Raw genomic sequence first — 20,268 nt, forward strand, 5'->3', positions numbered from 1 at the left:
TCTATCGGTAGCTATCAATGCTAGTATAGTAATATTAACAATAATTACAACTCCAGAAATAGTGTGACTTAACTATTTACTTCATTGTAAATATAATCTGTATTTTTGTGTAATAATGTTGGAAACAAACAATGTAATAGATAAATTATATCCTGTTTTTAAATCGTCCGTTTGTGGAAAGGTAGTTTGTCCACTTGGATTTGCCGTAGTATCCTGTAGCAATTTAAACTCGCAAAACTGTCACTGTAAATGTGTGCTAAGTTATTGTGCGGTGATGTTTGAAATAAAGACTGTATTAAATAAAAAATATTATAACGGTTTATTTAAATTTTATTCCAATTGTTCGTTTGAGATGAGGTAGTTTGGTTACTTGGACTTGCCGTACTACCTCTTTCGGTAGCTATCAATGCTACTAACTATGGTAACATTATCAATCATTTAAACTCGCAAAATAGTGTGACTTAATTATTTACTTCATTGTAAATATATTCCGTATTGTTGTGTAGTCATGTTTGAAACAAACGATGTAAAAGTTCAACTATATAAGGTGTTTCAATTGTTCGTTTGAGGAAAGGTAGTTTGTCCACTTGGAGTTGCCGTACTACCACTTCCGGTAGTAATCATATGCTACTATGGTAGCATTAGCATTAAATAAGCTCGCGAAACTGTGTGACTTAACTATTTACTTCGCCGTCCGACTAAAATCCGCGCGTATTCACTGTGTTTTAAATAATTTATTCACCACAAGCATATACCGTATAATGACGGAAACCTCATAATTTGGTATTGTTTCTCATGCTACCTTAGCCCGTTCGCTGCTAACAAAGAGAAGTTAGCATCACATGCTAATTGTTGTCACTGAGAACATGTGCAAAGTCCAAATACTGAGAGCGATGGTGACTGAGCGACTGAATGCTGTCGTGGAAGAAATATTTGTCGTGTTGGAAAGGACGATAGCAGAATACGAGGAGGAACTTTCTCGAACAAAAGAGGAGAACGAGCGACAACGTCAACAACTGGACGCTGTTGTCAAGCCTCAAGTTGTGTTAAACAGAACAGGTTTGTTCAAGTTGGATTCGTATTATTATTATTATTATTATTTTTTACCATTGACATTCTTTATCCAGGAGTCAATTTATGTATGAGATGCTGACGGTATGATAACCTGAGGCAATAATATCACGGCATGGTATTATATAAGCCTTCCCGGTAAGGTCTATTCAGGTGTACTGGAGAGGAGGCTACGCCGGATAGTCGAACCTCGGATTCAGGAGGAACAGTGTGGTTTTCGTCCTGGTCGTGGAACTGTGGACCAGCTCTATACTCTCGGCAGGGTCCTTGAGGGTGCATGGGAGTTTGCCCAACCAGTCTACATGTGCTTTGTGGACTTGGAGAAGGCATTCGACCGTATCCCTCGGGAAGTCCTGTGGGGAGTGCTCAGAGAGTATGGGGTATCGGACTGTCTGATTGTGGCGGTCCGCTCCCTGTATGATCAGTGTCAGAGCTTGGTCCGCATTGCCGGCAGTAAGTCGGACACGTTTCCAGTGAGGGTTGGACTCCGCCAAGGCTGCCCTTTGTCACCGGTTCTGTTCATAACTTTTATGGACAGGATTTCTAGGCGCAGTCAAGGCGTTGAGGGGATCTGGTTTGGTGGCTGCAGGATTAGGTCTCTTCTTTTTGCAGATGATGTGGTCCTGATGGCTTCATCTGGCCAGGATCTTCAGCTCTCACGGGATCGGTTCGCAGCCGAGTGTGAAGCGACTGGGATGAGAATCAGCACCTCCAAGTCAGAGTCCATGGTTCTCGCCCGGAAAAGGGTGGAATGCCATCTCCGGGTTGGGGAGGAGACCCTGCCCCAAGTGGAGGAGTTCAAGTACCTCGGAGTCTTGTTCACGAGTGAGGGAAGAGTGGATCGTGAGATCGACAGGCGGATCGGTGCGGCGTCTTCAGTAATGCGGACGCTGTATCGATCCGTTGTGGTGAAGAAGGAGCTGAGCCGGAAGGCAAAGCTCTTAATTTACCGGTCGATCTACGTTCCCATCCTCACCTATGGTCATGAGCTTTGGGTTATGACCGAAAGGACAAGATCACGGGTACAAGCGGCTGAAATGAGTTTCCTCCGCCGGGTGGCGGGTCTCTCCCTTAGAGATAGGGTGAGAAGCTCTGCCATCCGGGAGGAGCTCAAAGTAAAGCTGCTGCTCCTCCACATCGAGAGGAGCCAGATGAGGTGGTTCGGGCACCTGGTCAGGATGCCACCCGAACGCCTCCCTAGGGAGGTGTTTAGGGCACGTCCAACCGTCAGGAGGCCACGGGGAAGACCCAGGACACGTTGGGAAGACTATCTCTCCCGGCTGGCCTGGGAACGCCTCGGGATCCCCCGGGAAGAGCTGGACAAAGTGGCTGGGGAGAGGAAAGTCTGGGCTTCCCTGCTTAAGCTGCTGCCCCCGCGACCCGACCTCGGATAAGCGGAAGAAGATGGATGGATGGATGGATGGTATTATAAATACAGATCTAAAATTAATAATTTTGAAATGTCTATGAAAAGAAGAGTTTTTTTGATTGATTGATTGATTGAAACTTTTATTAGTAGATTGCACAGTACAGTACCTATTCCGTACAATTGACCACTAAATGGTAACACCCGAATAAGGGCCCGCGTTAATCAATTCATGGTAAAAGAGAAAGAGAAAAATAACTTTTAGTTAAACAGTCATTTATAATCAATATGTTAAAACGGGTGTCCAAAGTGCGGCCCAAAACTAATTTTTATACGGCCCAAGGCACATTCTAAAAATTAGACCACATCTGCGGTCCCCTCCAAGTAGGGGTGTAACGGTACACAAAAATTTTGGTTCGGTACGTACCTCGGTTTAGAGGTCACGGTTCGGTTCACTTTCGGTACAGTAAGAAAACAACAAAATATAAATTTTTTGGTTATTTATTTACCAAATTTGTAAACAATGGCATAACATACATATACACACAGGGTCCATTGTCAGGGTTAATGTGGTCAACATATATAAAATAAAAACTAAATAAGATAAGGCTCAGAATGGTTTCTTAACAAAACTTTTCTACATATAAAGTGCTTTTTTTGATTGATTGATTGCGACTTGTATTAGTAGATTGCACAGTACAGTACATATTCCGTACAATTGACCACTAAATGGTAACACCCCAATAGGTTTTTCAACTTGTTTAAGTCGGGGTCCACGTTAATCAACATTAAACTGCTTCAAGGTGTTGCTCAGATTAAAGAAAATGACAAAACTTTTCTTCTACATATAAAAAGTGCAGTTTCAAGTCAACTCAGCCTCTGATTAACTTCGCCACACCTAGTGTGTGTGTGACAATCATTGGTACTTTAACAAAGAACAATTTGCAAAGTTGCTCTTTTTTAAATGGCTCGCAGCACATTCTAAAAGTACTTTTGAAAAAGAATAAAAAAAAACAAGGAATGAAAGAGAAAGCATGAACTGGAACAAGTAAACATTTGACTAATAACACAAAACTGTTATTTTTCTTTAAAACTGTCATTACTCAAATCCAAAATAAACATATTTATGAATTATTGACCTATTAAAAACTCCAATTACTTCACATCAAATATTCCACTTTGAAATATTTTTTGGGGGAAAATATTGCATATTTTGTGTGTTTGCCATAAAAAAAAGTTTTGTATGACAAAAACAGACTATCTTTGAATCTCAGTAAAACTAAAATAATGCTATTTGGTAACAGTAGAAGGGAAAGTCAAACACAAATACAGATAGACGGAGTAAATATTGAAAGGGTAAAAGAAAACATTTTTGGGTGTAATAATAGATGATAAAATGAACTGGAAATCTCATATGAAAATATACAACATAAAGTAGCAAGAAACACATCAATAATTAATAAAAAACATGTTCTAGACCAAAAATCACTTCATATTCTCTACTGCTCGCTAGTGTTACCATATCTGAGTTATTGTGTAGAAGTATGGGGAAACAACTATGAATGTGCGCTTCTTTCACCAACCGTGTTACAAAAAAGATCTATTAGAATAATTCATAATGTTGGATATAGAGAACATACAAACCCTTTATTTATTGAATCACAAATATTGAAATTCAATGATTTGGTGCATTTGCAAACAGCTAAAATGATGTACAAAGCAAACTATAACCTGCTACCCAAGAATATACAACAATCCTTCTCAACAAAAGAGAAGAAGTATAACCTTAGAGGAAAATCTAATTTAAAACGATTGTATGCTCGTACAACACTTAAAACCTTTAGCATATCAGTATGTGGAATTAAATAATGGAATGGATTAACCAAAGAAATCAAACAAAGCACCAATATGATTCGGTTTGAGAGACGGTTCAAACTACAAGTTTTTACAAAGTACACAGAACAAGAATTATGATGAACATCTTGAACCCTTTTTTTTTTAGATAAATATTATTTATGTATTTAATATTTGTTTACTTACTATAGTACATTATTTATTTATTCACTGTTCTGTTACAGAGAACAAGGAAATTGGATAAAATTGGTATAGTATGAAAAGGGTTAGGATTAAATAAGCTCAGCTTCTTCTTACTCCTTTTCGGACGTGCTGTAATGAAACAACTGGAAATATGTGAAGCATTACAGTGTATCGAAATAAACTGGAACTGAACTGAACAAAGTACGGCCCGTAGCTAATTCATTCTAAAAATTATATTACAAAATACATCAAAAAGCAGACTGGTGACATGTAACAAAGAAAAATTAGCAAAGTTGCTAATTTTTTTACGGCTCGCGGCACATTCTAAAAATACTTCTGAAAAACAACAAAAAAACAAGGAATGAAAGAGAAAGCACACGAACTGTAACAAGAACAAGTTTGACTCTAGTAACACAAAGCTGTTATTTTTCTTTCAAACTGTCATTACTCAAATCAATATTTTTATGAACTATTGACCTATTGAAGACTCCAATTACTTCACATCAATTATTCCACTTTGAAATATTTTTTTGTGGAAAATATTGCATATTTTGTGTGTTTGCCGTAAAAAAAGGTTTTGTACGACAAAAAGAAACAAACTTTAAAAAATAAAAATAAAAACGTATAATTAACAAATATATTTGAGGTGGATCTGGAGATTTAGACTTTGAAAGTAAAATAAAAGATGTTAATATTTGTAACGCTTTTTTGTGAATTAAAAAAAAAAAAAAATTCATCAAAAAAATATAATTAATACAAATTAATGTTGTAATGAATTATTGAAATATTTAGGGCTCCAATTACTTCACATCAAATGCAGTATTAGTTCACCAAAAATATTTTTGGGGATAAATATCCCATATTTATGCCATTAAAACAGAGTGTTCTTTAACAAAAAAGAGCACAAAACATTATCGACAGATAAAACTAAAGTTGATCTAGAGATTTAGCTGTTGAAAAAATTATAATGTTATAATAATAATATAATTTTTTAAAATATATATATTTAAAAAAACATTTTAAACAGTAAACTGAGACTCTTCTGGGTCCCCAGGACCTAACATTCGGGGAGCTCTGAAGGTAAAAAAAAAAAATCTATAAATATTGGTTTTGAAATTTAAAATAATCAAAATGGCCCCCGCACGCTTTGATTTTTCAGTGAAAAACAATTTGGACACTCCAGTAACAGAACATGATGAAAGTGGGACATATATGTTTTTAAAATAGACAAACAAATAACAGAGCCAAATAACAGACCCATTAAAATATGTAATATACAATCCACAAAGGACTTGTTTTTTTAAATTTGAAATAAATAAGAGGTGTCAAATAAGTCAAAAGTTTTCAAATTAATCGCAATTCTTATTTGTAACGATTCTTAATTTAATTTTAAAAAATCGATAAAATAAAAAAAAACAATTTTTTTTAAAAACATTTAACTGAGTCTCTTCTGGGACCTCAGGACCAAAAATGAGGGGAGCCTTAAAGGTGAAAAAAAACCTATAAATATTGGGTTTGAAATGTAAAATAATCAAAATGGCACCCGCACGCTTTGATTGAAAAACAATTTGGACACCCCAGTAACAGAACATGATGAAAGTGGGACATATGTATTTAAAATAGACATAAACAAATAACAGTGTTATTAATAAATAAATAAGTGCAGTTCTTAATGCGGTCTATTGTTGCTAAACCTGCAACTCATGTGACATTTTGCCATTTTTAAAAGTTAAAGTTAAAGTACCAATGATTGTCACACACACACTAGGTGTGGCGAAATTATTCATTATTCATTTAACCCATCACCCTTGATCACCCCCTGGGAGGTGAGGGGAGCAGTGGGCAGCAGCGGTGGCCGCGCCCGGGAATCATTTTTGGTGATTTAACCCCCAATTCCAACCCTTGATACTGAGTGCCAAGCAGGGAGGTAATGGGTCCCATTTTTATAGTCTTTGGTATGACTCGGCCGGGGTTTGAACCCACAACCTACCGATCTCAGGGCGGACACTCTAACCACTAGGCCACTGAGTAGGTTTTCCTGTAAGGAAACACAACAACAATAAATGCAACCACTAAGTGGCTCAGGAAGATCAGAAATTCAATAATTAATAGAAATACAATTCTTACAAATAAATAAAAGTGTGTAGGGTAGGCATTTAAAACTGAATTTGAACATGTTTTGGACTCTTGTTCACGATTTGCTGCCTTAATTGTAACTATATTTCACTGCTGAAGTAAAATATAGTTATTTAAAGCCATGTGTGTTTGTGTTATTGTGTCCTACAGACATCAGCGACGAAGATCTTCCCGCTGAGCAGCGGGGGTGGAGCACCTCGGTGGAGCCTGAGGATCCTGGGCCCCCCCTCATCAAAGAGGAGCAAGTATGGACTCCGGAAGAGGCCGACGTCAGCGAGTTTCCAGTGACTTGTGTGGTTGTGAAGAGCGAAGACGATGACGCCGAGAGGCCGCAGCTTGAGCAGGGTCAAAGTGAGGAGACGAGAAGATCGGAAGCAGACAGCCTCTTAGCTCCAGTGTCTGACAGCGACGAGACGACGTCACACTCCGCTGACACTGATGAGGAAGACTCTAAAGCGGATAAGACGTCTCACACGGACAAAAAATCATTTCAGTGCTCTCAATGTGACAAAACCTTTGGATGGCTGACAACCTTCAAGAGGCACATGAGAGTCCACACGGGTGAAAAACCGTACGGCTGCTCAGTTTGCGGTAAAAGATTCTCCTTAAATTGCACTTTGACGATACACATGAGAACGCACACCGGAGAGAAACCTTTTCTCTGCACCATTTGTAGCCAGAGGTTCTCTCGAAAAAGCGATCTGGTGGTGCACACGAGAACGCACACGGGTGAAAAACCGTTCGTGTGCTCAGTCTGCGGCGAGACGTTCTCCCAAAGAGGAAATTTGAACATACACATGAGATTACACACCGGAGAGAAACCCTTGTCGTGCCTGATTTGTGGCGAAAAATTCTCCCATCGAGGCAGTTTGATGAATCACACCAGGAAACACACCGGAGAGAAACCGTTCAGTTGCAAAAAGTGCGACGGAAAATTCTCTTATAAGTATCAGTATCGCAAACACGTGTGTGCTGCTATACGCGACGCAGCGCTTTGACTCAATCATGTAGCATTAAAGTAACTTATATTCTTTTATCACGTTTAATATGTGTATCAACCATTGGAATGAATTGAGCATGAAAGTTTTCATTAAGTCATGTGACATTTTCCTTGCAAGAAAAATGCAAACAAATGTTAGCACTGTATATAAAGGTCTGCAGTAGAGTTGTACGATATGCCGGTACTAAAAAACTGCGGTAGGAATTAATTAAAAATGGTACAATGCTGCCTTTTAAAAAATACCCGTACTTTTTTCTTCATGGACATGATGACGCGCCAGGGCACACTTGCCAACCCTCCCGATTTTCCCTCCCGAATTTCAGTGCCCCTCCCGAAAATCTCCCGGGACAACCAGTCTCCCAAATTTCTCCCGATTTCCACCCGGACAACAATATTGGGGGCGTGCCTTAACACACTGCCTTTAGCATCCTCTCTCTCCTGAAAAGGAGACTATTATATATGTCTCCGTTATCCATAGGTTTATCTATAACCCATAAAGTAGGCAGGCACCAAGCTATTTCTCAGCGTGTGTTTTATTCCAGCCAGCACGTTAATACACTGACACACAACATCCGGATTCCCATCATGCATTGCTTCAAAACTACGGCAAGTAGTAATGTCAAAAACATAACAGAAGAACGAAGAAGAGACATGGCGACGACGAGTAAGAAGAAGTACGCTTGCAAGTTCCAAAATGATTGGAAAAAATAATTTCAGTTCATCCAGAACAGCTCAAAGGGGAATGGGTATGCTGCCTGCACATTTTGTAGATCAGACCTCGCCATTGAACACGGTAGCCGAACGGATATACTCATTTATGAACGGATTATATTTATATATGAGGGGTGTAACGGTACGTGTATTTGTATTGAACCGTTTCGGTACGGGGGTTCCGGTTCGGTTCGGAGGTGTACCGAACGAGTTTCCACACGGACATATTAAGTAGCGTAACCCGCGTTGTGTAAACAATGCACACTGAGGCACAACACACGGCATGCTAGCAGCTAACGGGCTACGATAGACTGACCATACGTCCTCTTTTCACCGGACATGTCCTCTTTTGCGGAGCTGTCAGGGCGGAGTTTCTTAAATGCCTCAAATGTCCGGCATTTTGAGTTAGGGTTTTCAATGTACGTTCAGGGTTAAGAAGGGGTTAAAAACAAAACAAATTGTGCGCGCAGCAGCATTGGTGAGGGAGGGGCAGAGACAGAGAGAGAGAGAGAGTTGTGATAAACGCGCATGCGTCGCCCGGCTCTGCTTTTTATCCATAGATTTATCAGGTTTAATTTTTTATTATCTATAGCAGTGTCAAAAGTGTGCCATTTGCGGCCCACACCTAATGTTTTAAAGGCCCACGGCACATTCTACAAATACTATTAAAATAAACAAAATAATAACAAAAGTGAAATAAAAAAGCTTAAAGGTTAAATGTAATTTAGAAAAAGTTGCAATGTTGACTAATAAAACAAAGCTGTTTTTTTTCTTTCAAACTGTCATTGCTCAAAACATAATATTGAATCAAAATCAATGTTATTATTAATTATTGACCTATCCAAGGTTCCGATTACTTCACATCAAATATTCCACTAAGAAAAATATTTTTGGTGGAAGATTTTGCAAATTTGGTAAAAAAATAAATAATAAATTTATATTTTGTTGTTTTCTTACTGTACCGAAAATGAACCGAACCGTGACCTCTAAACCGAGGTACGTACCGAACCGAAATTTTTGTGTACCGTTACACCCCTAATATATATATATATATATATATATATATATATATATACGAAATACTTGAAAATATATACCCCCCCCCCCCCCCCCCCCACCATCTCCCGAATTCGGAGGTCTCAAGGTTGGCAAGTATGCGCCAGGGTGATATTGCTGGTAATATGAGCCGAGTCGCAAGTCAAGACACACACAGAGCACTTACAAGCGAAAACAGTGTGGAGACAGTGGATGTATTTTTGACTCACAACTAACAATAAATGTGGACCTTTAAACACTAAACCACAGCGAGTGTTTCAACTACTCCTAAATCACTAGTCGTCGACGGAAAAAAAAAGAAGTTTTTTGCAAGTATCATCCCTGCACGACGAGGAATACTTCAACATGCTTCACTGCACACAGAGAGAATCTGAAAACACAGTTTGAAAAGAAAAAAAAAAGAAAATAATGATTTTACTCAACAGCACCCGTGTAAAAATATCATCCATGTTAAAGGTCATTTTGTTCATGACGGGCGCAGGCCGGTCGACTTCAAGAATAGACTTTTAGCTCATTAGTCAGCACACTTGCCTGTTCAATCGGCGACCTGGGTTCGCGCCCCGCTCGCAGCAGTAGGAAAAACAAAAGTGAAGTGTGTGAATTATATTTATATAGCGCTTTTCTCTAATGACTCAAAGCGCTTTTACATAGTGAAACCCAATATCTAAGTGACATTCAAACCAGTGTGGGTGGCACTGGGAGCAGTTGGGTAAAGTGTCTTGCCCGAGGACACAACGGCAGTGACGAGGATGGCGGAAGCGGGGATCGAACCTGGAACCCTCAAGTTGCTGGCACGGCCGCGCTACCAACCGAGCTATACCGCCCCAAACAAAACAAACAAACAAAAAACGCAGCTTATAGAGAGACCACACAATTTCTACACGAAGCTGAGCTGTCTGTGATTGACAGCTACGAACGCCACTCATTACATTCCACTGTCAAATTCGGGGGCCCGGTAATCCCTTGCATTAAGGCGGTCCTTACTACACAACAATAGGATACAATGGCTAACCGCTAACAGCAAGCTAGCGCCGCTGAATGTAAACAAATGGATGGATCTACACGTATATCCACTGTAATGATGCCAAGTACAAGAGCCGTATACAGTCGATACTATAATGAATACATGGATATTTTTTATTATCACTAAATCTTTTGTCAGTCTTTTATTGTTTATACTCTCAAGAAATACACTATGTTGCCAAAAGTACTTGGCCACCCATCCAAATGATGAGAATCAGGTGTCCTAATCACAGGTGTATAAAATCAAGCACTTAGGCATGGAGACTGTTTCTACAAACATTTGTGAAAGAATGGGCCCGCTTTCAGTGATTTCCAGTGTGGAACTGTGATAGGATGCCACCTGTGCAACAAACCCAGTCGTGAAATTTCCTCGCTCCTAAATATTCCAAAGTCAACTGTCGGCTTTATTATAAGAAAATGGAAGAGTTTGGGAACAACAGCAACTCAGCCATGCCTGAAGGGCATAGTGCAAAGAGGTCGCCGACTTTCTGCACAGTCAGTTGCTACAGAGCTCCAAACTTCATGTGGAAGGTCACATGAAGTTTGTAGTTTGGAATGGGTTTCCATGGCCGGGCAGCTGCGTCTAAGCCATACATCACCAAGTCCAATGCAAAGCGTGGGATGCAGTGGTGTAAAGCACGTCGCCACTGGACTCTAGAGCAGTGGAGACGGGTTCTCTGGAGTGATGAATCACGCTTTTCCATCTGGCAATCTGATGGACGAGTCTGGGTTTGGAGGTTGCCAGGAGAACGCTACATTTCGGACTGCATTGTGCCAAGTGTGAAATTTGGTGGAGGAGGAATTATGGTGTGGGGTTGTTTTTCCGGAGTTGGGCTTGGCCCCTTAGTTCCAGTGAAAGGAACTTTGAATGCTCTAGGATACCAAAACATTTTGGACAATTCCATGCTCCCAACCTTGTGGGAACAGTTTGGAGCGGGCCCCTTCCTCTTCCAACATGACTGTGCACCAGTGCACAAAGCAAGGTCCATAAAGACGTGGATGAACTTGACTGGCCTGCACAGAGTCCTGACCTGAACCCGATAGAACACCTTTGGGATGAATTAGAACGGAGACTTGAGAGCCAGGTCTTCTCTACTAACATCAGTGTGTGACCTCACCGATGCGCTTTTGGAAGAATGGTGGAAAATTCCTACAAACACACTCCGCAACCTTGTGGACAGCCTTCCCAGAAGAGTTGAAGCTGTAATAGCTGCAAAAGGTGGACCGACATCATATTGAACCCTATGGGTTAGGAATGGGATGGCACTTCAAGTTCATATGAGAGTCAAGGCAGGTGGCCAAATACTTTTGGCAATATAGTGTATGTCCCTTGACTCAGGAGGATTTTAAATATTACCATGAATTGATTAACGTGGACCCCGACTTAAACAAGTTGAAAAACTTATTGGGGTGTTACCATTTAGTGGTCAATTGTACGGAATATGTACTGTACTGTGCAATCTACTAATAAAAGTTTCAATCAATCAATCAAAAAAACAACAACAATGTATGAGACTGTAACTACTTTGTATTGGATTCATACCCGAAATTGCCATATCACTTAAATCTTATGTCAAGCATCCAAGCAACAGAAGAATACGTTTTAACAGAAGTGTAGATAGAATTTGCTTAAAACAGTAAATGAACAAATAGATTAATAATCCATACATTTTCTACTGCTTGTCCCATCATAATTTGGACAAAATGATAGAATGGGAAATGACACTATTTGTTACTGCATACCACAGGAGCAAAATTAGGAGTTTGCTTACTTACTAATAAAAGAGAATTTGTTTAATATATTCACTGTTATTTAATGCCAAAATTGTATTTTTATTGCAATAAAAAACATGTTTAATGTCAAAGATTTTCTGTTAAAGCCAACAATGACATTTTTTGTAGTACCCTTTATTTTGTACCAAAATATTGGTATCTGGGACAACATTAGTCTGCATATATCATGTTCATTCTTAAAATGATAAAACACCTGATTGTCTGCAGTGTTGCTAATAAAATACAGTGGAGACAAGGTGGGACAAGATCAGTGTAGCGGTAAAGTCCTATACTATTACTGCTACTGGTTGCCGAATATAACTGAAGCTAGTTTAGACGTGTGCAGCTGGCTAATAATTGATGTCCAGAATTGTGTCCATGTTTAACACACATATTTATTAATATACAGTCACGTAGATCAAACTCACTTGGTAACAAAAACGGAAAATAAACGGGAACAAACAAATCATAGCCTGGCACAGTCAAAAACTGTTGCGCCTCCACTCAGCAACACCTGAGCAAGATCCCAGCCCCTCCCTAAGTAGACTGGAACTTGGCCTTGAGCCAACCCCTTTAATGACGTCATACATTTGACGGACAGAAACAGTAAATGGCTCTAACACACCAGCCCCTAATTGCTACTGGCGTGATGAACAGAGCAATTGAATTAAAAATAAATACATACAAATAGAGCCATAACACCAAAACAAAACCTTTTTTCTTTGGTTTTCATGTTCCCTTTTGCAATAATGCAATTATTTTACTCCATACCTTCACATAGAAGGCATATCGTTATTGGTCTTTCGATTATGCTCGTTTTGGTTTGCAGACTGAGCGTACAAGGCCTTTCCTATCAGGAAAGGTTACCAGTATTCTTCTAAGTATCCAACTTCCTCTTGGTGCTGAAGCATCCTTTTTCATTTGTCCACGTTTGTCGCTCTTGTAGCAACGGTAAATACTCGCGAATCCACCTTTTCCAAAAAAGGTCAGCGATATAGACTCTGCCTCCATCTTCTCTTTGAGTACAGATCCTTTTTTTCTTTCTGCTTCCAAACTTTGAGTCTTGCTTTTTCCATTTCTCTCTTTTTCTTCTCCTCGTGTTGCTGCTGGAGAAGTGCTTGCTCCAAGCCTCTTTGTCTTTCTAGCTCTAGAGATCTCTCTCTGGCCAGAGCTTGCTCTCGCTCTTCCTGCTTTTTGGCCAAGTCATGTTCTCTCCTGCCTCTCCTTTTCCAAAGCAAGTTTTTTCTCCCACTGCAAAGCTTTTCTTGCTCCTCTTTTTCAATGCGGAAGCTTTGAGTCCACTCATAGGACTTTTGGGCTGATCGTGTTCCGCAAATGCTCTGGTTGGTAAGCGGTTCCTCCAACCTGTTAACGATGGTGTGGTTAACAGTAACTGTGGGGCTCCCATTATGCTGGTTGTTGTCTTGTATTAGCCCATTAATTACCCACCCCAGTAGGGTTCTGACAGCATAGGGTCCGTCTCCATGGCTGTTAATCACCTCCCATGGTTCCATTAACTTGGAGGCGTTAGTACCAATTAACAGATCCACGTTGGCAGTTAGTCGAGGGATTTTAATGCCTTTGAGGTAAGGCCACTTATCTAGCTCTGCTTCACTGATCAGATTGTTAGTACCCACAGGCATCTGCATTTGAGTGAACATATCGGGAAGCTCAAAAAACTTACTGCCAGTAAGATTAGAGATTTTCAGGCCATTTATAACGCTGCTAGGGACCGCCTTACTGTGCCCCATGGTGCGCAAGTGGACTCTTGTTCTTCGGCCTTCTGTATTCAGCCTGTTCAGTAGTTGTTCAGAACAGAAGGTCCCTGTGCTTCCTGGATCTAGGAAAGCGTATGTCTGGACTATCTTGCTGCCCTTTGAGCACTTCACTTGAACGGGCAGGATAGGTAAAATTCCATAGTTGCCAGCCCCTGTATGGCCACAAGTTGATGATGTAGTGCAAATCTTTGCTTCTATTTTTGGCAGATGGCTATTTCCTCCACTTTCCAGATGCCTCCTGTGAATATGTAGCACTTCGGGATGTGTCTTGTTGCAGTAAGAGCAAGTGATGCGCCTGTCGCAACTCTTGCTCAGGTGCCCTGTGCACAGGCAACCAAAACACAAGCCTTTTTCTTTTAAAAAGTTCAGCTTTTCCCTGTGCGCCTTCTTTCGCAGTATTGGACAGTGCTCCAATGCATGTTCACTTTTACAATAAAGACAGGGAATAGAGTTTGTCTTGGAGAAGTATATGCCTCTGTTAACAAACTTATCCAGGTGTGTATCCGATTTAGGTTCAGTGGCAACTGCCACCTGAGTTGCGAAACTGCTTCTTCTGAACTGTGATTTTCTTTGATGCATAGGCTTGGGTTTGGTTATTGTTTTATTTTGAGGAATGTCCTGAATGTCACCAAAGACAGGATCTGAAGCAATTCTGACCTGCTGTTCAATAAATTTCACAATGTCTATGAAACAAGCACGTCGCTTTTGTGTGTCAACAATGTCAGCTGCTTTCCCTCTCCACTGGTCCCTTAATTTGTAAGGAAGCTTTTGTATGAGCATCTTCATGCTAGCTGGAATATTGAGCTCGTCCAAGTATTGCAGCTCTTCCATCGCATTGGAGCATTCTCGCAAGTAGAGTGCAAAAGCTTGGAGATTTTTTATATCCTCAGATTTGATGTTTGGCCAAACCATGATTTTGTCCAGGTAGGCTGCTGTTATTTTTGAAGGATTTCCGAAGTGTTCCCTTAGTAGGCGTTTTGCTGTAGCATAGCCTCTCTCTGTAGGCATATAGAGGCAACTGCGCACCAAATCTCTCGGCTGTCCTTTGGTAAACTGCTCCAGATAATATAAGCAGTCACCACAATCATTGGTTTTTGCCTCTACACAATGCTCAAATGCTTTTATGAAAGCCTGAAACTGCAATGGGTCACCTTCAAAAACCGGAATGTGTCTGTGTGGAAGTAATTGGGAGGTTTGTGCTTGAACCAGGAGTGCCATCATTTCATTTTGCCTTTGTAATATAGTGTGGAATTCACCTGGTATTGTGTTATTGCCTTGAAATGATTGAGCTGCTTGAGGTAAATGTTGCCTTGTTTGGTTTTCCACAGGATCCAAAGTTGATGAGCGAAGTGGTTTGTTTGGTTGAGGGTGTGAATGAACCTTGTTTGGGGCATTCTTGGCTGTGTGAAGCTCTGAAGGAGCAGCTTTAACAGACTGATGAAGTTGTTGTACAGGCTGTGCAGGCACTTTTCTCAGTTTTGTCTCTTGTCTATAATAGGACTCCATTCCATCAGACTTTTTGCTCCTGCCAGAAACACTGGCTTCCTGGAGGACAGACAATTTAGCATTGTGGGATGCTATTTGAGCATCCAACTCCATTTGCTCCTTTTTCCTCCTTATGGCCTCTGCTTGTTCCTCCTGTTCCCTCTTTAGAGCTGCTGCCTGCCCATCTTGTCTCCTCTTTAGAGCTGCTGCCTGCGCCTCCAATGCATGAATGTCTTTTAGAGCAATAGCACGGGCAATAAGTGCTGCCTTATCTGCCTCTGCTATTATGCGAGCAGAAGAAGTGGAAGACCTTTTGCTTTTGTTTGAGGATACGGAATTATTGAGCTTTGATAAGACATTGGATTGCACATTTGAAATGCTGTCGTGGGGTTGTACACTTTCATTTTCAACACCATCAACAGCAGAACCATCATTTATAACTTCATCATCATCATCGTCATCATCATCATTTTGAGAATACATCAACCTGTCAACCTTGTCAATAAAACCATCAAAATTCAACATTTTTGCTTTGTACCATATCTCATGTTTAGTACACTCATCATCTGGTAACAGAGACAACAAAGTTTTGTGCACTTTTCTGGTTTCATGATAAAAACCCATAAACCTGCTAAATTCCTCCCTTAGCTCATGTGAACGTGTTTCGTCATTTAACAGGGCAATGACCCCCTCTTTCAGCGTTGATAGTCTTTGCAACTTTGATTTTATTTCACCCTGCAAACTTTCAATTTTGTGACCTAGAGCTTTGGGTGTCATTTTTACCACACGTTTTTTCCCTTCAACCCCTTGCCCAACATTGTCACGTTCAGCCACATTGTCCTCCTGTGGCTGTTTATGTTCGTCAGCGCACATTTGTGCTCCCTCCTCCTCCATTTGGAAAAGTCAAAGTTTTTCAACCCGCGCGCAAGTCAAGTCAAATAGTCACCAATGCATTGGATTTTTTCAATATTTGTGTGCACACATTTTAATAATGGCCGTTTTGCTTTTGTTTATGTCGGCGCGCCGCTAAAACATACCACACAGGTGTAGGACGGGCTCAACGCTGCTCCGCGTCCTCCTCCACGCACTGCACGCACGCGCGCTGCTTGGCTCGGTGGGATGATCTGCTGCTGCTGCTGGCTGCTGTCCCCAATGAGCGACCCTGTAGCTCTCCAGTGGGACTCGTAGCTGCCGATGCAGACCTTGATTGCAGAAGGTCTCCGCCGCTTCGCCGATCAGTTTCCTCCGCCGCCGATCACCAAACAAACGCTGACAGCGGCCCGTGCGTTCCTCTTCCAAAACGAGCCTCGTAGCTTGTTGCTTCCTAATAAACAACTCGCGTTCCGATGAGGCAGTTTTTGACTAAGTGTAGCGGTAAAGTCCTATACTATTACTGCTACTGGTTGCCGAATATAACTGAAGCTAGTTTAGACGTGTGTAGCTGGCTAATAATTGATGTCCAGAATTGTGTCCATGTTTAACACACATATTTATTAATATACAGTCACGTAGATCAAACTCACTTGGTAACAAAAACGGAAAATAAACGGGAACAAACAAATCATAGCCTGGCACAGTCAAAAACTGTTGCGCCTCCACTCAGCAACACCTGAGCAAGATCCCAGCCCCTCCCTAAGTAGACTGGAACTTGGCCTTGAGCCAACCCCTTTAATGACGTCATACATTTGACGGACAGAAACAGTAAATTGCTCTAACAATCAGAATTGTTGTTTATTAATTATTGATGTCAATAACCTTTTTGTCTTTCATAGGGAAAACTTAATTGTTTCTGGTGGTAAACATTAATGACTCAAAGTTATAGTAAAAGTAAGAAAATTAGGTCATTAGTGCTTTTTCTTTATGGCCTATAAGCTTTTGTGGTTGAGGAATTGTTATTGCACTATTTGGAACGGCTAACTGTTAGCTTCAAGCTAAGTTTGGTGTGAAAATCTTACGATTTTTGTGGATGTATTGATGACATGTGCAGCTTTTCTGTTGACTTTGTTTTTGAGAAACAACCTTCAAGAGGCCCCGTGCTCACTGAGATGCTACTGGAACAGGTGCGTCCAAACTATTTTTTTTTATTAGTTTGCAGCATATTCTAAAAATACAATGCAGGATATGTCTTCCCATTTAAAAAAATAATTAAATAAAATGTGTATATATATATATATATATATATATATATATATATATATATATATATATACACATATATATACTAATTGATTAAAATCGATTATAAAAATAAGTTGGCAATTAATTTAGTCATCAATTCGTTGGATCTATGCTATGCATGCGCAGAGGCAATTTTATTTTTATTTGAATTTTTTTTAAATTTTTATAAACCTTTATTTATAAACAGCAACATGTACAAACAGCTGAGAAACAATATAAATAAGTATGGTGCCAGTATGCTGTTTTTTTTTCAATAAAATACTGGAAAGGATAGAAATGTAGTTTGTCTCTTTTATCCGACTATTAATCGATTAATCGAAGTAATAATCGACAGATTAATTGATTATCAAATTAATCGTTATATATATATATATGTGTGTGTACACTAAATTGTCCCTAGTGTGTGAATGTGAGTGTGAATGTTGTCTGTCTATCTGTGTTGGCCCTGCGATGAGGTGGCGACTTGTCCAGGGTGTACCCGCCTTCCGCCCGATTGTAGCTGAGATAGGCTCCAGCGCCCCCCGCGACCCCAAAAGGGAATAAGCGGTAGAAAATGGATGGATGGGATGGATATATGTATACATATGTATATATATATATATATATATATATATATATATATATATATATATATATATATATGTATATATATATATACATATATATATACACCATTCCCACCGTCAAGCATGGTGGTGGTAGTATTATGCTCTGGGCCTGTTTTTCTGCCAATGGAACTGGTGCTTTACAGAGAGTAAATGGAACAATGAAAAAGTAGGATTACTGCCAAATTCTTCAGGACAAGCTAACATCATCAGCCCGGAGGTTGGGTCTTGGGCGCAGTTGGGTGTTCCAACAGCACAATGACCCCAAACACACATCAAAAGTGGTAAAGGAATGGCTAAATCGGGCTAGATTTAAGGTTTTAGAATGGCCTTCCCAAAGTCCTGACTTAAACGTGTGGACAATGCTGGAAGAAACAAGTCCATGTCAGAAAACCAACAAATTTAGCCGAACTGCACCAATTTTGTCAAGAGGAGTGGTCAAAAATTCAAGGAGAAGCTTGTGGATGGCTACCAAAAGCGCCTTATTGCAGTGAAACTTGCCAAGGGACATGTAAGCAAATGTTAACATTGCTGTATGTATACTTTTGACCCAGCACATTTGCTCACATTTTCAGTAGACCCATAATAAATTCATAAAAGACCCAAACTTCATGAATGTTTTTTGTGACCAACAAGTATGTGCTCCAATCACTCTATCACAAAAAAATAAGAGTTGTAGAAATTATTGGAGACTCAAGACAGCCATGACATTATGTTCTTTACAAGTGTATGTAAACTTTTGACCACGACTGTATGTATACATATATGTGTGCGTGTGCGTGTGCGTATGTCTGACTTCGGAAATGACAAAAGTTTTAACATGCAGTGCTCTGTGGAAAAAGTTTGGCCACTCCTGTTTTACAGGATGTCCTAAAAATCTGCACATATATACACATAATACAAAAAAATATATATAATTTTAATGAAAAATAGTGCATTAAATCAATTTAAAAAAAATACAAATTAACATATCAACTGGTCTTTCCAATGTTTTATTTTAAAGATGTTATGTGCCTCGAATAAATTGGTTTCACTTCATTATGATTTTTTTCAAACACTTCATTGTGGTCTACACATGCAATGGTAGTTCTTTGGTCAAAATATTTCATAGATTATGTTTTACCGACCATCTTCAAGCTGCTTTCTGACTGTCTCTTCAGGATGCGCTGTTTTGCGGGCGGTCTTACTTACGTGCCCCCACTTTGACAGTGTCTTCTTCCCATGTCATCCTTGTTTTAGTTCTAAGTGCTTCCATAGCGAGTCTACTGACAGACATAAATTAGAACTGTACGCTACATGGTATTAGAAATGGCAACGGCGGAGAATGCATGTGCATGTACGAGTCAATCTGCCTCAAAACAAGAGTATAGAGAAAAATATGTTTGACTACAGCGTGCAAAGATCTTTAGGTACATTTCTACCAAATAGGAATAATCCGCTGATGACACTAAATGGGCAAATTCCAAAAGGCTTGTATCCCGAAAGATTGTTTTGTAAATATCTCCAGGGTTTGATTTCTAATTTTCAGGACTTATGCAGATCCCAAATACACAACAACAGGTACCAATAGGCAAGAAAAGTTGGTTTTGCATTAGGCTACAGAGACCCCTTTAAAACGGTAATGCTAACGTAAACAAAACCGGGTTTCAGGTTGAGAAGTCCACCTGGTTTCTCCCCTCGACATCAGTCAAGCGCCTCGGTCTCCATTCACACTGCAACCGAGATGCATTTGACCAGGGCCCCTGGCTAAATGGAGGCCCCAAGCAGAACACATTACAAAAAATATTTTCCTCACTTTTTATTCAGGTGAAACGATTTTTATACTTTGAGACACAAACTTCAATTAAATTCGATGCGTGTTTTGTATTTAATAGGAAATGCAATTTTGTGGAAAAAATAGCAAATGTATCTGTGGAAAGGGAGTGTGATCAGAGTGCTTGTAGGAGTAAAGGTCACCGCCTCTGTCCATGGTGCTGAAAACAGAGCGCCATCAGACGGGGGCGTGGCATGTGCTGACGGCGAGACACAGCTGGCAGATGATTAGATTGC

At 40.0% G+C, this 20,268-nt stretch overlaps 2 protein-coding genes across 2 annotated transcripts in view; both read left to right on the forward strand.

The window, feature by feature from the left end:
- Positions 1–20,268, forward strand: part of LOC133608483 (uncharacterized) — a 265,786-nt gene that overhangs the window by 28,450 nt on the left and 217,068 nt on the right. The window lies entirely within an intron of this gene.
- On the forward strand, positions 626–13,208 carry LOC133608277 (uncharacterized). The gene is made up of 2 exons (XM_061963477.2): positions 626–1,059; positions 6,761–13,208. The coding sequence occupies exons 1-2, from the start codon at positions 843–845 to the stop codon at positions 7,606–7,608; spliced, it is 1,065 nt and encodes a 354-aa protein (XP_061819461.2). The 5' UTR covers positions 626–842; the 3' UTR covers positions 7,609–13,208.

This window comes from Nerophis lumbriciformis, linkage group LG06 (genome assembly GCF_033978685.3).
Source record: "Nerophis lumbriciformis linkage group LG06, RoL_Nlum_v2.1, whole genome shotgun sequence".
Lineage (NCBI taxonomy): Eukaryota > Metazoa > Chordata > Actinopteri > Syngnathiformes > Syngnathidae > Nerophis > Nerophis lumbriciformis.

Bases quoted from the DNA above. Each gene is read 5' to 3' on its own strand.
- LOC133608277 (XM_061963477.2), top strand. From the start codon at position 843: ATGCTAATTGTTGTCACTGAGAACATGTGCAAAGTCCAAATACTGAGA. The intron at 1,060-6,760 runs GTTTGTTCAAGT...TGTGTCCTACAG, and splicing joins AGTTGTGTTAAACAGAACAG to ACATCAGCGACGAAGATCTT.